We start from the raw sequence: 17374 nt of genomic DNA on the forward strand, positions 1-17374 counted from the left end.
AAATGGGCCCACTGGGCCCACCAGATGTTGGGAAATGGGCTGTTTCTGGCCTCCTCTTAGGGGGCAGGGTAGGCAATTTTCACCTTCCCCAGGCACTGAATTATGGGTATTGGCATTCGCACAGGCGCAATAGTGTGCGCGCACACAGTTTCGGCACCTGAGGGGAAAAAGTTTCGCCATCACTGGTATAAACTGTGGCAGACCTAAGGTCCCAAATGAAATGGCTTCAGACTGACATCCTGAGACATCCATGCCCACAAATTATGAAAAGGTTCAGGCACACATGTGTAAGTGTGTTTTAGAGTTTATTAATGTTATTAATGTTCCTCAGCAGTTCCCTTCACCCAGTCTCAGAACTATCCCAAATAAAGCCAGCCATAAGCAGGCCAACATTAGTCCACAAGGCAATGGCCTATAGCAGTGATGGTGAACCTTTTTTTCCTCGGGTGCTGAAAGAGCCTGCGTGCATGCTATGAGTGCCCACACCCATAATTCAATGCCTGGGGAGGGCGAAAACAGCTTCCCCTGACCTCTGGAGGCCTTCTGGAGGCCAGAAATGGCCTGTTTCCCAACTTCTGGTGGGCCCAGTAGGCTCGTGTTTCGCCCTCCCAGTCTCCAAAGGCTTCCCTGGAGCCTGGTGGGCAAAAATGTCACCCTCCATCCCTCTGGAGGCTCTCTGGAAGCCAAAAACACTCTCCCAGAGCCTCTGTGCAAGCCAAAAATCAGCTGGCCGGCACACACATGCACGTTGGAGCTGAGCTAGGGCAATGGTTCACGCGCCAGCAGATAAGGCTCTGGGTGCCGCCTGTGGCACCTGTGCCATAGGTTCCCCATCACTGGCCTATAGTCTATAAAACAATAGAAAGTTGCTCCAACAAGATTTGGATTTTTTGGATGGAACTTCCCACACCCTCTTTTCCCCCTCCACTTGAATGACTCACCTTCTGCAGGAGTTCAAAACACTTCCGGTGACTGATATGGTCATCCCATCTTTCAGGCCACCATAAATTGGACCACTAAAAGGAACAGCCTGCCCAGAAGTTAAAAGGGGAAAAAATAGCCATTAAATGGAGAATCTGCTGCAGCTCAAAGACATTCATTCAACTGGTTCATGGTGCATGGGAAATATAATAACATGTCTGCCTCCATTCTCCCTTGAAAGGCTTTAAAACAGTTTCCTCAATCTCAGAACTTTCAAGATGTATGGACTTCAATTCCCAGCATTCCCCATGTCCAATATCACTAATAGTTTGTCCAAACAAGAGCTCTTAACAACTGTTAAACCGGTATTTGTCAGCCGTAGGCACTCTAAGATGTCTGGACTTCATCTCCCAGAATTCCCGAGACAGAGAGCTGCCTGAAGGATTCTGGGAGTTGAAGTCCATATTAGACCTATCTAATAAAATGCCATTTCAATGATGACAAAAATAAGGTTTTACGCTTAGGTTAAAAAAAGTATATAGGATAGAAATAGATATAGAAATAATAGAAATAGAAATAATAGAAATAAAAATAGAAATATTTATTTATTTATTTATCTATCTATCTATTTATCTATCTATCTATCTATCTATCTATCTATCTATCTATCTATCTATCTATTTATTAGATTTGTATGTTGCCCCTCTCCGAAGACTCGGGGCAGCTAACAACAATAAAAAAGACAATGTAAACAAATCTAATATTAAAAATAATCTAAAAAAAACCAATTTAAAAAACCAATCATACATACAAGCATACCATGTATAAATTCTATAAGCCTAGGGGGAAGGGAAAAATTTCAATTCCCCCATGCCTGACGATAGAGGTGGGTTTTAAGGAGCTTGCGAAAGGCAAGGAGGGTGGGGGCAACTCTGATATCTGGGGGGAGCTGGTTCCAGAGGGTCGGGGCCGCCACAGAGAAGGCTCTTCTCCTGGGTCCCGCCAAACGACATTGTTTAGTCGACGGGACCTGGAGAAGGCCAACTCTGTGGGACCTAACCGGTCGCTGGGATTCGTGCGATAGTAGAGGTAAGAATAAACAGAACAGAACAGAATAATAGAATAGAGAAGAGAATATAGAATATAGAATATAGAATAAAACAGAATAGAAAAGAATAGAATATGGAATGGAATGGAATAGAGATTAGAGAATAGAATAGGAATAGAAAAGAACAGAACAGAATAGAATAGAAAGTACCTGGCTCAACAGTAGTAACTGTGAGAGGGAGTCCTAGTGGACAACCACATAAGTATGAGCCAGCAATGTGCCACAGCTTCCAAAAATATCAAGCCAATCCTAGATTGCCGCAACAGAAGGGGTTGTATCAAGGTCACATGAAGTGTTAGCACTGCTTTGGTAAGACCACACTTGGAATATTGCACCCAGTTTGGATGTAATGTAACGATATAATGATATTTATAATGGTATAAAATGCTGGGACTCAAGCAAGAGTGCAGAGAAGAACAACAAAGATGATAGGCCTAACCAGCCATTCCCTGACTGAGGAATTCTGGGAGTTGAAGTCCATACATCTCAATGTTGCTGAGTTTGACCAACACAGAGTTGGTTAAGGCGTCTAACCAAGATGCCATCTTAAAGGTAGAAAAATGGCATCTTCCCCAGAGTTCAGAAGAAGCCGAGAAAAATTGCTCTAATGTTAGCAGCATCATTGTATAACCTATACATGTGCACTTTATTTATTCATTTATTTATTATTTATTTATTTATTAAATTTGTATGCTACCCACTCCCAAAGGACTCCATGCGGCTTACAATAAAAATAGTACAAAACAATTTAAAATAATAATAATAATTAATAATAATTTATTAGATTTGTATGCCGCCCCTCTCCGAAGACTCATTAAAATCTCATTAATGCTGTCATACCATGTCATACATACCGTATCATATCTTATTGAGGTTGGAACTAAAAGGTGTCAATTGCTCAAGGCCCCCAGGCAGGTTTTTAAGGCTTTCTGGAAAGCCAGTAGAGTTGGATCTCGAGGTGTAGTTGATTCCAGAGAGCTGGTGCCACCACAGAGAAGGCCCGCCCCCACTGCCCCACCAGCCGACATTGGAAAAGGCCAACCCTGTGAGCTCTAATCGGTCGCTGGGAACTATGCGGCAGGAGACGGTCCCGTAAATAGTCTGCCCCTAAGCCATGTAGGGTTTTATTATTGATTGATTGATCGATTGGATTTGTATGCCACCCCACTCCGAGAACTCGGGGCGGCTGACAACATAATAAAAAACAGTATACCATATCAAAGTCTAAAATCCAATTAATATAATATAAAATCCTCCAGGTCCTGTCAACCAGACAATGTCATTTGGCGGGGCCTAGGGGAAGAGCCTTCTCTGTGGGGGGCCCGGTCCTCTGGAATCAGCTCCCCCCAGAGATTGGTACTGCCCCCACCCTTCTCGCCTTCTGCAAGAGTCTTAAGACTCCTATGTCGCCAGGCCTGGGACAATTAGATCTTGCCCCCCTGGCCAATAAATGTGATGCATGGTGTGATTGGATTGTCTGATTGAGTAATATATAGGATTTTTAGCGGTAGTTTTTAATGTATTAGATTTGTTTGGTATGCTTTGTTTCTATATTTATTCTGTGAGCCTCCCCGAGTTTTCGTAGAAGGGCAGAATACACATCTAATTAATAATATTAATAATATTAATAATATTAATAATATTAATAATATTAATAATATTAATAATATTAATAATATTAATAATATTAATAATATTAATAATATTAATAATATTAATAATATTAATAATATTAATAATATTAATAATATTAATAATATTAATAATATTAATAATATTAATATTAATAATATTAATAATTGGAAGCCAGTGCAGCACACTGTTGGTGTAATGGGGTACCTAGGCACACCCACAACAGCTCGGGTGGCCACGTTTTGGACAAGTTGGAGTGTCCAAATAGCATCTGAGAAATAAATCAGATTCCACTCCTTTGCTCTCTTCCAAGTTTTGACTTATTAACAGAGCCATGTTAGTTAAACTGGTACTAACTTCCTTCCAGTACCTCACCCAGGTTAAGGTTCACCCCTTAGCCCCACATCCACAAGTTCATGACGTGGACCAGTCCAATTGCTGCAATTAAACACACCTTTCTTCATACATCCGTGGGTGCGGAACAAAGGATGACCTTGGACTCTAAGAAAGGAATTTGTTGCGACTAAGTAACTTTCCCTCCCGATTACTCAGAATACTATTGTAACTGTGGCAGGCCAAAGTCTCTAACTCCAAATGATGGCTTTGGTTTTGTATGGAGTCTCCAAATACTTTTCAAGGGTAGCCCCATGCAAAGCGCGTTACAATAATCGAGCCATGAGGTGATAAGGAATTTGCTATGGAACCTTGAAGGAATTAGACCAACATCTCCATCCTTAAGCAAACAAGATAGACAGCCTATAGGAAGTTTGACTTCAATGACTGTAGGACAGGACATTCAGAAGGGTATTTACAATGCAAATTCAAAGTTCTGAGTGACAGGAGAAAGAAAGTCTCATAAGTTTGCATTTGGGTGCTCGGCAACCAGGTCTCATTTATAGTTGATGCCCCAATTTTATGTTGTGTGGCTTATTTAGTATACACGTTTAATAAATTATTATTACTTTTATTGATGCAGTCATTAAAATCGCCCTTCATCATGTGCTGGACAGCTCCAACAAAGATTAAAACAGCTCCATTCTTTCAAAAGAGAAAGAACAATTTTAGAACCAACACATTTCGTGAAACCAGGAAATGTTTCGTTGCATAATTTCATTTTTCTTACCATATTAGTAGTTCAGTGTGATTTGGCCGATTGTTTTTACTTTGTTTCTTAAGTTTTAAAGTATCATTTTTGAATTGCGGCTTGGAAAAGATAAAAGCTTTGATTTTGGGGGGATTTGGTGATTAGTTTTGTTAAAATTTTAGAAATATTTTATATTATCACTTTAACTATTGCACATACACACACACACTACCTAGGTATAAACTCAGAGTAAGAATTATTTTCTTATATTCCAACTCTATTTTGATGTCTAATCTTTTTTTTTTAATCTGAGGTTTTTGTGCTTTTATTCTGATTAGGAGCAATAGATTATTAGAAACATAGAAACATAGAAACATAGAAGTCTGACGGAAGAAAAAGACCTCATGGTCCATCTAGTCTGCCCTTATACTATTTTCTGTATTTTATCTTAGGATGGATATATGTTTATCCCAGGCATGTTTAAATTCAGTTACTGTGGATTTATCTACCACATCTGCTGGAAGTTTGTTCCAAGGATCTACTACTCTTTCAGTAAAATAATATTTTCTCATGTTGCTTTTGATCTTTCCCCCAACTAACTTCAGATTGTGTCCCCTTGTTCTTGTGTTCACTTTCCTATTAAAAACACTTCCCTCCTGGACCCTATTTAACCTTTTAACATATTTAAATGTTTCGATCATGTCCCCCCTTTTCCTTCTGTCCTCTAGACTATACAGATTGAGTTCATTAAGTCTTTCCTGATACGTTTTATGCTTAAGACCTTCCACCATTCTTGTAGCCCGTCTTTGGACCCGTTCAATTATTTTTACTACATATTAATATCTCTACTGAAGAAAGTTCCAAATCAGTCTCTCTAATTTTGTCACTTTTTAACTCCCCCCTTTGTTTTGTTCTCCTTTCCCTCCATTTTTCGTTTTTTGTTCTTTTGTATTTGAAGTATTTTGTCTCTCTTTGAAACTTCGTAAGGTCAATTTCAATAAAATAAAATAGAATAAAATAAAAGGTTACATCCAAGATAAACTAAAATAAATAAAAAATAAACTAAAATACATTTAAAAATAAACTAAAATAAATAAAAATAAACTAAAAAAAATAAAAAAATAAACTAATATAAATAAAAATAAAATAAAATAAATAAATAAATAAAAATAAAAATAAAATAAATACAAATAATCCAACAGCGGGGTTTGGCTCAGAGAAGACTCCAGGGTCCCTTTCCAAATCTGGTACTCTGTTAAATAACGGGCGAACTTCTGTCCTATAAAAAGCCACGTTAACTTGGCCTCACGGTTTCACCTAATCTTGGAAGCGCACCAGCCAGGGGAACGGCCCGCCACAAGATGCTGACTTACAGGATGCCCGGCGTCGAAAAGTGAGGCGGGCGGGAGAATCCCTTTCCTCCCCAACTTACCGGTTTGTAATAAGGCGGCTGCAAGGCCATTTTCGGCAGCTGGCAGCGGGATCCGAGAGCGAAGACAATTCCGGCAAGTTCGCCAAGAGGGAGGAGGCGAGATCCTCACAGATGCTGCGCCGCGCTGGAATGGAGCATGGGTCGAGCCGAGCCGCGAGCGTAAAAGGAAAGGAAAGGGGGCGGGGCCTGCCTGCAGATCGGGGGCGGAGGAGGGTGGGGGGAGCGTCGGTGCTGCTTCCAAAAAGCCCGAAAGTGACCCGAAAGTGACCGACGGGGGCTGCTGGTCACGCGTGATGATGGGTCAACTGGAGGAAGGCTTGCAACATTGCCCATCATGAAGTAATCAATACCCATGATGGAGGTCATGAAAGCACGTCTGAAATACTGCGGGGAAGGGAATTCACACCACGGGTACGACCCTGCAGCTAATCGCTTTCCAAATTCAGCCTATGGGGGTGGGGGGAGTTGGATGATAAAAAGAGGCAGACTACAATCTCCATAATCCTTAGCCTGGGAAGATTTGGTTTCTTTCTTTCCTTCCTTCCTTCCTTCCTCCCCCCTCTCTTCTTCCTTTCATCCTTCCTTTCTTCTCTCTCTTTTTCTTTCTTTCTTTCTTTCTTTCATCATCCCCAAGAGGTCAGTAAGGGGCAAGTACAAGTGCACTAGAGTGCCTTCCATCCCCTGTCCTATTGCTCTCCTATATCTCCTATACCTTTCTTCTATTCCTATATCACTTCTTCTATTCTTTCATTGATATGTTCTATTCCTATATCTTCTTTTCTATTCTTTCTTAGATATATTTTACTATGAGTATCTCCTCTATAACCTTCATCATGTATTTTACTATGTGTATATAGATATATACCCACTAAAACCCTCATTGTGTATTGGACAAAATAAATAAATACATACATACATACATATTGGTGGTATACAAAGATATAACAATGTTTATTCCCCAAAGCACCTGAGGGTAGAACAAGAAGCAATGGGTGGAAACTAAACAAGGAGAGAAGTAACTTAGAACTAAGGAGAAATTTCCTGACAGTTAGAACGGTTGATCAGTGGAACAGAAATTGCCTCCAGAAGTTGTGAATGCCCCAACGTTGGAAGTTTTTAAGCAGATGTTGGATCTGTCTGAAGTAATGTAGGGTTTCCTGCCTAAGCAGGAGGTTGGACTAGAAGAGCTCCAAGGTCTAAGTATCTGTTATATTATTGTTGTTGTTTTTGTTGTTGTTGTTATATACATGATACTAGTAAGAGAGAAACATTAGGACAGGGGACGGAAGGCACTCTGGTGCACGTATGCACGCCCCTTACTGACCTCTTAGGAATCAGGAGAGGTCAACAGTGGATAGTCTAAGGCAGTGGTTCTCAACCTAGGGGTCGGGACCCCTTTGGGGGTTGAATAACTGTTTTCCAGGGGTCGCCTAAGACTATGCGAAAAGGACAAATTTCCCCTGGTGTTAGGAACTAAAGATCTCATTCTGTCGCCTTGGAACATATTTTTACAATCTGACCAATCAGGTGTTTACAGTGGGGGTGTCCCTCTGACCTTTCTGCCAATCAGCTTAAAGCTCTGTTGGGAGAACTGGCACTAGACTTATGTTTGGGGGTCACCACAACATGCAGAATTGTATTAAGGGGTAACGGCATTATAAAGGTTGAGAACCACTCACTGCTCTAAGGGTAAGGTTTGGAGGGGGGGTGTTAGGTGATGATACTACAGTGTCAGGTAGTGAGTTCCATGCATCAACTAATTACTCAGTTACTAAAGTCGTATTTCCTGCAGTCAGGTTTGGAGCGGTTTACTTTTAAGTATGTATCTGTTGTGTGCTCATGTGTTGTTGCAGTTGAAGCTGAAGTAGTCGTAGCAGATGATTTCATGGGCTATGCTTAGGTCGCATTTAAGGCAACGTAGTTCTAAGCTTTCTAAGCTTAGGATTGTAAGTCTAGTTGTGTAAAGTTGCGTTCTGTGGACATTTTCTAAAGTGTTTATGTCCGAAATGAGGTGTGGCGACCCCCTCCCCACCTCAGTTTGAATTTGAAAACAATGAGAAATATTACACTAAGCCATTCAGCTATTAGCAGAAATTGCAGCAAGTTCTTTCGACCGATTACACAAGAGAGAGAGAGAGAGAGAGAGAGAGAGAGAGAGAGAGAGAGAGAGGGAGAGAGAGCAAGCCCTGCCTGTAAAGTAAACGAAAGCTAACGTTTGGCCAGAACACTACTGAGTAATCAAATGAAAAGGCATGTGACCCATGGTTAAAAATTTATTCTTCCAGATGCAATCCTCCAGATTGTGAGAGCAATATGCTGGCTCTGATAAAAAGTGCTATTGCTAACATGTTGTAAGCCGCCCTGAGTCTAAGGAGAAGGGCAGCATAAAAATTGAATAAATAAATAAATGGAGTAGAGTAGAGTAGAATAGAATAGAATAGAATAGAATAAGAGGTTAGTAAGGGGCGTGCATAAGTGCACTAGAGTGCCTTCCGTCCCCTGTCCTATTGCTCTCCTATATCTCCTATACCTTTCTTCTATTCCTATATTTATTCTATTCTTTCACTGATATATTTTATTCCTATTTCTTCTCTTCTATTAGAATAGAATAGAATTTTTATTGGCCAAGTGTGATTGGACACACAAGGAATTTGTCTTGGTGCATATGCTCTCAACGTACATAAAATAAAATATACACTTGTCAAGAATCATCTTAGATATATTTTACTATGAGTACATCCTCTATAACCTTCATTATATATTTACTATATGTATACCCAATATAACTCTCATTGTGCAATGGACAAAATCAATCAATCAATCAATAATAAATGCTTCTTGGATGAGAAACAAAATGTCTTCAATGAAACAACCGAGAAAGTCTAGTTGTCTTTTGGAAAAGCACCTTTGGGGTAACCATGGGCAATTGAGATTTTCCATAGACAATATTGCCTTGATTAGCGATGGGAATTCTGGTCCCAGTTTTGCTTGGATATCGAGAGTTAACTGTACATATAATTTCAGGTTGGAGGCAGGCTGCTATTGCGATAACTGCTGGCCTATGGGACTTGGCTACCCTTTGCCTTATATTTGTCACAAGTCTCTAAGCCAGTGTTTCTCAACTTTAGCAATGTAAAACTTGCCAAATTTAAAAAATTATCTCTTCCTCCTTCATTAGTTCCCTATTCCTGGAAGGATTTGTATTCATAGGTTACGATTGCATTAACTTCTAGAATAGAATAGAATTCTTTACTGGCCAAGTGTGATTGAACACACAAGGAATTTGCCTTTGGTGCATATGCTCACAGTGTGCATAAAAGAAAAGATACATTTATTATTTTATTTTTATTTATTTATTTTTTTGTCCAATACACAATAAGGGTTTTAGTGGGTATATATCTATATACACATAGTAAAATACATGATGAAGGTTATAGAGGAGATACTCATAGTAAAATATATCTAAGAACGAATAGAAGAGAAGATATAGTAATAGAACATATCAATGAAAGAATAGAAGAAGAGATATAGGAATAGAAGAAAGGAATAGGAGATATAGGAGAGCAATAGGACAAGGGACGGAAGGCACTCTAGTGCACTTGTACTCGCCCCTTACTGACCTCTTACGAATCTGGATAGGTCAAGCGTAGATAATCTAAAGGTAAAGTGTTGGGGATTTGGGGATGACACTATGGAGTCTGGTAATGAGTTCCACACTTCGACAACTTGGTTACTGAAGTCATATTTTTTACAGTCAAGTTTGGAGCGGTTAATATTAAGTTTAAATCTGTTGTGTGCTCTTGTGTTGTTGTGGTTGAAGCTGAAGTAGTCGCCGACAGGCAGGACGTTGCAGCATATGATCTTGTGGGCAATACTTAGATCTTGTTTAAGGCGTCTTAGTTCTAGACTTGAAAGTCTAGTCTCGTAGGGTATTCTATTTCGAGTGGAGGAGTGAAGGGCTCTTCTGGTGAAGTATCTTTGGACATTTTCAAGGGTGTTAATGTCTGAGATACGATATGGGTTCCAAACAGATGAGCTGTATTCGAGGATGGGTCTGGCAAAAGTTTTGTAAGCTCTGGTAAGTAGTGTGAGATTGCCAGAGCAGAAGCTACGTAGGATTAGGTTTACAACTCTTGAAGTCTTCTTGGCTATATTGTTGCAGTGGGCTTTGGTACAAGACTTAATGATTGTCACGGGGTCAAATGAGCAACGAGGAAACCATCAATATTAACAAAAATCTTAAGTGTACATCCAACAAGTTACCATCATAGTCATAGGTGGGAGGATATGGGTGATAGGAATGATGGGGAAAAACTAGTAGTAATAGTAGTGCAGACTTAGTAAATAATTTGACAGTGTTGAGGGAATTACTTGTTTAGTAGAGTGATGGCGTTTGGGAAAAAATCTGTTCTTGTGTCTAGTTGTCTTGGTGTGCAGTGCTCTGTTTTGAGGGTAGGAGTTGAAACAGTTTATGTCCAGAAAGCAAGGGGTCAGTAAATATCTTCACTGCCCTCTTTTTTGACTCATGCAGTATAATATTCCATCAGTCTTGTGTCCATATACCAGGTAGATGCCAGATCCTTTGTAGAGGCTTTGTAGTTTTAAAGAGACAAATTGATATCTTATGTGTAAGTACCTATAAACCTACAAAAAAGGACTAACATTTTTGGTCTTGCCTACAAGGATCACTTGAGCATAAGGTACAATGTTGTTTGGCGGGACCCAGGGGAAGAGCCTTCTCTGTGGCAGCCCCTGCCATCTAGAACCAACTCCCCCCAGAGATTAGAATTGCCCCCACCCTCCTTGCCTTTCGTAAGCTTCTTAAAACCCACCTCTGCCGCCAGGCATGGGGGAACTGAGATATTCTTTCCTCCGAGGCCTTACAATTTTATGCATGGTATGTTTGTATGTATGTTTGGTTTCATAATAAGGGTTTTTTTAGTTGTTTTAGTATTGGATTGTTACATGCTGTTTTTATTACTGTTGTTAGCCGCCCCAAGTCTACGGAGAGGGGTGGCATACAAATCCAATCAATCAATCAATCAATCAATCCATACATACATACATACATACATACATACATGTCAGGATTCCAAATAGCATCTAAAATCAAATCAGAGTCTGAGGCACAAATTTCCTCAAAGTTCCAATTTATTAACAGAGCCATGTTGGCACATTTGTGAAAAACCCGAATCCAAAGTTACGAGGGTTTCTCCACCCAGTTTAAAGTTCATTCCTTTGCTCCCACACCCACAAATTGATCACGTGGACTAGTCGTCTTTTGCCAATGTGTCTGCTACTCCCATCCGCTTCCAGGCAGGTACTGAACAAAGGATGACCTTGAGAATCTAGAAGGAATTTGTTATGGCTATATCTCTATATCCCTCACGCAACAACCCCTCCCAAGGTCCCACAGCAAGAATATATTCTAAAGCATAAAGTGTGGCCGGCCAAAGTCTCCAAGTCAACGATGGTTTCAGCCTGGCAGTACATTTTAGTTGTCCTGTTTCATGCTACAACTGTTCGTTCAGAAATGTTTGCCAAAGGATTATTTTTAAGGGTTTGGAAGTTCTGAGTATAACAATGTCTCTCTTGCGCCATCATTGTCTTCATTGTTGAAGATTGAGCCTTCTCTGTGGCGGCCCTGGCCCTCTGGAACCAACTCCCCCCAGAGATTAGAATTGCCCCCACCCTCCTTGCCTTTCGTAAGCTACTTAAAACCCACATCTGCCGCCAGGCATGGGGGAACTGAGATATTCTTTCCCCCGAGGCCTTTACAATTCTATGCATGGTATGTATGTATGTATGTCTGGTTTTTATACTAATGGGTTTTTAATCGTTTTTAGTATTAGATTACTATTGTACACTGTTTTATTGTTACTGTTAGCTGCTCCGAGTCTCCGGAGGGGGCGGCATACAAATCCAATCAATCAATCAATCAATCAATCAATAAATTGTTGCAGATATAGTAATAGCAGTATCATTTAGACTTACTACTGCTTCGTAGTGTTTTACAGTATTCTCTAAGCCAGTGATGGTGAACCTATGGTATAAGTGGCACATGTTGCCCTACCTCGCCTCTAACCTCAGCTCCAACCAGCCAGCTGATTTTTGGCTCACACAGAGCTCTGGGAGGATGTTTTTGGCTTCTAGAGAGTCTCCGGTGGGATAGGGGAGGGCATTTTTACCCTCCCTCGACTCCAGGGAAGCCTTTGGAGCCTGGGGAGGATGAAACATGAGCCTACTGGGCCCACCAGAAGTTGAGAAACAGGCCCTTTCCAACCTCCGGAGAGCCTCCAGGGTGGGAAAACTGTTTTCGTCCTCCCCAAGCATTGAATTATGGGTGTGGGCACTCGCGCATGCACGATAGCGTATGCACATGCTCTTTTGGGACCCAAGGAAAAAAAGTTCCGCCATCACTGTTCTAAGCAGTTTACAGAGTTTGCAACGATCTGGGTCCTCATTTTACCGACGTAGGAAGGATGGAAGCCTGAGTCAACCTTAAGTCAGTGAGGATCTGTTCTGTCGAGCTCTCTGGTAGAATCCTCCCCAAAATGCACAGATACAATTTCAGACACATACACGTTTGAAAATTCAAAACAATGTTCTTTTATACCGAAAATGCAAATAAACAGCACTCTTTTTGTATAGCAAAGAGCACTTGTCTCCAAACAAATTGGGAATTTGTACAAGTCCCTTATCAGTTCTGTGATACTTAGCTTGCAGCTGTGACGCAATTCACAGTCCTTCTTCTTTCACAAAGTGAAACACACTTTGCTCTGGTTGAGTTTCAAAGCGGGGAAAAATCAGCACACAAAGATCAAAGTCAGCAAAGCAGTCATGAAACACAACCATCAGATAATCCTCCACAATGGCCAAACCCACATGCTGCTATTTATAGCAGCCTCACTAATTACCACAGCCCCACCCAACCACAGGTGGCCTCATTTTCTTTGATAATAATCTCTCAGTTGTTGCTGCCTATGCATCGCTCTCTGCATGCGTGGCTGTATCATTAACTCTTGTTCTGAATCCAAGGAGGAGCTAGATAATTGATCTCCTTCTGAGCTGTCTGCCACACTCTCCTCCTCCCTGTCACTCATGTCTTCTTGGTCAGAGGAGCCTTTATCAGCAGATTCCACCGGGGGCAAAACAGGGCAGGAGCTGGGACAGAGCTAACCACAACAGGATCGAACTCCCAGCAGTCGGTAGAGTCAGTCTGCAATACTGCATTCTCATCACTGGGCCACCATGCCTCATATCCAGAAATATCCATACAATGATGTCTAATAATGATATGTTTATCAAAATAACTTCCAGGGGACTGTATAATTTGTATGAGGTTGGCTGTGAAAACATAACTTATTTCACCTGATATCAAAAAACATGTCATTTCTGCCACATGAATCCCAGCGACTGGTTAGGTCCTACAGAGTCGGCCTTCTCCAGATTCCATCAACTAGACAATGTTGCTTGGCAGAGCCTTGGGGAAGAGCCTTCTCTGTGGGGGTTCCCGCCCTTTGGAATCAGCTTCCCCCAGAGATTCGCACTTCCCCCACCCTCCAAGTCTTTCTTAAGAACCTGAAAACCTATCTGAATACCTCTGGAAACGTCTTCTGCCGCACGAATCCCAGCGACCGGTTAGGTCCCACAGATTTGGCCTTCTCCTTGTCCCATCGACTAAAAAATTTCATCTGGCGGGCTCCAGGGGAAGAGCCTTCTCTGTGGCTGCCCCGCCCTCTGGAATCAACTCCCCCCAGAGATTAGGACTGCCCCCACTCTCCTTGCCTTTTGTAAATTGCTTAAGACCCACCTATGTCGCCAGGCATGGGGGAATTGAGATACCCCCCCCAGGATTATATAGTTTATGTACGGTATGATTGTGTTGTATGGTTTTAATGATGGGTTTTAGATGTTTTTTAAATATCAGATTTGTTATATTGTTATTATTGTTGCTGTGAGCTGCCCCGAGTCTGCGGAGAGGGGCTGCATACAAATCTAATAAATTATTATTATTATTAATTATTATCTATGCCGCCAGGCCTGGGGTCACTAGACCCTAGCCTCTGGTCAACAAGTATGATGTATACTTGTGGTTTGAATGTGAATGAATGATTTATAATGTTCTAGGATTTTTAAAATGAGTTTTAGAATAATTGTATTAATTGGATTTTAGTAATTTATATTGTATACTGTTTTCTTTGATAAGCTGCCTGAGTCCTCAGAGAGGGGCGGCATACAAATCCAATCAATCAATAAAATTTCCCTTCCATGCCCTCCTTGGATCCCCCCTCTCTCAAAGCTTTAAAAAGTTAGTATTTTTGCAGAAGATAACAAAAAGATAGCAGCTTCTGCCGCACGAATCCCAGCGACCAGTTAGGTCCCACAGAGTGGGCCTTCTCCGGGTCCCGTCAACTAAACAATGTCATTTGGCGGGACCTAGGGGAAGAGCCTTCTCTGTGGCGGGCCCGGTCCTCTGGAACCAACTCCCCCCAGAGATTAGAATTGCCCCCACCCTCCTTGCCTTTCGTAAGCTCCTCAAAACCCACCTCTGCCGCCAGGCATGGGGGAACTGAGATATTCTCTCCCCCTAGGCTTCTACAATTTATGCATGGTATGTTTGTATGTATGATTGGTTTTATAACAAGGGTTTTTAGCTGTTTTAGTATTGGATTTTTACATGCTGTTTTTATTACTGTTGTTAGACGCCCCGAGTCCACGGAGAGGGGCGGCATACAAATCCAATAAATAAATAAATAGCTCCTTTTTTCAGGAATTGCTGAAAACATCTGATGTTTTCTACAGAATCCCCAACTCCTAACTATAGTTATCCTAACCCAAGTTACATTTTAGTTACATCCCAAAGCCACATCAACGGTCACATTATTTTTGTAAAAAAATGGCATCACATCAGGTGTTTCATCCAGAGCAAAATTTTATTCACTTAAAGAAACTCTAAAATATTCAGAATTTCATTAGCATAGAATGTTTTTTCAGACTTTTTTTCCCCTCTCAACAACTGAAAAAAAAACGCAATACAGAACTCTTTGTTAATACTAACCATTTTTAAATTAAATTAATAGCCATTTCAGAAGACAAACTTAGTTGATAGAAAATATTTATATATATATTTATATATAGGCGTGTGTATTTACTGTACAAAGTTTACATTTAGGAAAAAAAGAGTAGATTTTCTCCAATATTACAGACTCAAAGTTTACGTACAGGGTTTAAATTGTGACTCTTGGTGCTTCCCTTTAAAAAGAACCAGAAAGACATAACCTCACAATCTCACAGTGCGAATTCATTTTCTTTACAATCAGCATAAAAAGAGTAATTAACGAATGAGAGCAGAGTTCTTTTTTTTCCTGATTTGTTTCGTGTGTGTCTATTCCTGTGAAATATTCCTTTTACTTTAAATGAGGGAAAACATGAGTCTTTCTGTTATTTGCTGGCAAATGCATCTGGATATATAATGGTGTAAACAGAAGGGGTTTATAAGAGTAGGATCTGGATTGAAAATTTTAGTGGGGGAAATCACACTTAATTTTGGCTGTCACAGGAATTCAGTGGAGCAAGAACATTAAGGACATACCTTAACATTATTGTTTATTATAATAATGACAACTAGTAAGATTTCTTTTCTGTATTTTGTAACTTTCCTTCCTGGCGTATTAAATATAGTAATAATTGTAATTTGCAGGTATCTTTTTAAGGAACTGGCTGGCAGAGACAGACAGACAGAAATGGCTTGTAACCTCAGGCCAGTATTTCTTTACCTTGGTAGCTTTAAGGTTTGTGGACTTCAATTCCCAGAATTCCCAGGGGTGGCTCGGGATTTCTGGGAGCGGAAGTCCACACATCTTAAAAGTTGCCAAGATGGGCTGTTTAATGTCAAAAGCAGACTGAGCCCATTGTGTCACCAGTGTACCACGTTTCAATGATCAGAGAAATAGAAAAAGGATGTTTATACCATTGATCGGTATATTAATTCCGTTCTATGTTTCTGAATGTTAAATCAAAAGAATATTTCAGAAACAAGGGGAAAAAATAATAAAACATTGCAGTAATGACCTCAGAGTTGGGTCCAGATTAATCTAAAGGCAATTTACGTAGTTTAATATTTATTGTGTGTTCATAAAAAGGGCTGTTCTGAATAAACACAGATTCCACACTCCTTCACAAAGGGAGAGGGGAAACATGGGCTTAGATCATGGTTAAGAATAGGATTGAAGCATGTGACCGCAAACCCGGATGAACCAGACTGTTATCCCTCTTGTCAAGAGGCCAGGATGATGGGATCTAGAGTCTAACAATATGGAATCTAGATTCTAGAGCAGTGTTTCCCAACCTTGGCAACTTGAAGATATTTGGACTTCAACTCCCAGAATTCCCCAGCCAGCATTTGCTAGTATTTGCTGGCTGGGGAATTCTGGGAGTTGAAGTCCAAATATCTTCAAGTTGCCAAGGTTGGGAATCGCTGTTCTAGAGGGTACAGGTTTCTCTATTCTGATTAAGTGGTTGTTATTTAGGAAAGGGTAGAAGTGTACAAGAAGTACATACATGCACACCCAGCTACCTTAATCCCTGCCCTCTCGTGTATGAGAAACTCCAATCTGCATCAGATAAATGGCAATTTACAAAATCTGAAATGAAATTTAGACTGTAGATCACAAAGAAAATGATTGGGTAGTTTAACAAGAAATTAATAGTAAACCACTTTCAGTTGGTTGTAAAATAAAAATGGTGAATGGTGAAAAATTGGGAATGCCCCTGGTCACCAGCATACAACGCAATCGGAGGGAATTCTTCTTCTTTACAAGATAAAAGGTTAAAGTGGCGATTTTCAGAGGTACAGCCACAGTCTATCTCAGGTCTCCAGGTAAGATGGCTTTTATGGCAGTGTTTCCCAATCTTCGCAGCTTGAAGATATCTGGACTTCAACTCCCAGAATTCCCCAGCCAGCATTTGCTGGCTGGGGAATTCTGGGAGTTGAAGTCCAAATATCTTCAAGTTGCCAAGGTTGGGAAACACTGCTTTGTGGCGGCCATTTTATTTCACACTCATTCTCAATTGGGCAGCTTCAGAGATGCACAGACAGGCTCAGCGGTCCAGCAGGATTATAACACTGGCAGGTAAGGTTGGAGAAAGGGGCTCACAATTTTCCAGGCCTTTCCCCAAATTGGAAGGCTCATTG

At 40.7% G+C, this 17374-nt stretch overlaps 1 protein-coding gene across 2 annotated transcripts in view; it reads right to left on the bottom strand.

The window, feature by feature from the left end:
• LGALS9 (galectin 9) overlaps nucleotides 1-6342 on the bottom strand; it is a 31069-nt gene extending 24727 nt beyond the window's left edge. Inside the window, exons 1-2 of one of the 2 annotated variants that reach the window (XM_070735258.1) lie at nucleotides 6178-6342; nucleotides 942-1030 (exon numbers count right to left, since the gene is read on the bottom strand). In XM_070735258.1, coding sequence (XP_070591359.1) covers nucleotides 942-1030; nucleotides 6178-6207 — 119 coding nt within the window. In that variant the 5' untranslated portion in view covers nucleotides 6208-6342. The remainder of the gene's footprint in view (nucleotides 1-941; nucleotides 1031-6177) is intronic. The other variant, XM_070735259.1, reaches the window with a different exon arrangement.
• Nucleotides 6343-17374: the final 11032 nt, after the last annotated feature.

This window comes from Erythrolamprus reginae, chromosome 1 (genome assembly GCF_031021105.1).
Source record: "Erythrolamprus reginae isolate rEryReg1 chromosome 1, rEryReg1.hap1, whole genome shotgun sequence".
In the NCBI taxonomy this organism is placed as follows: Eukaryota; Metazoa; Chordata; class Lepidosauria; order Squamata; family Dipsadidae; genus Erythrolamprus; species Erythrolamprus reginae.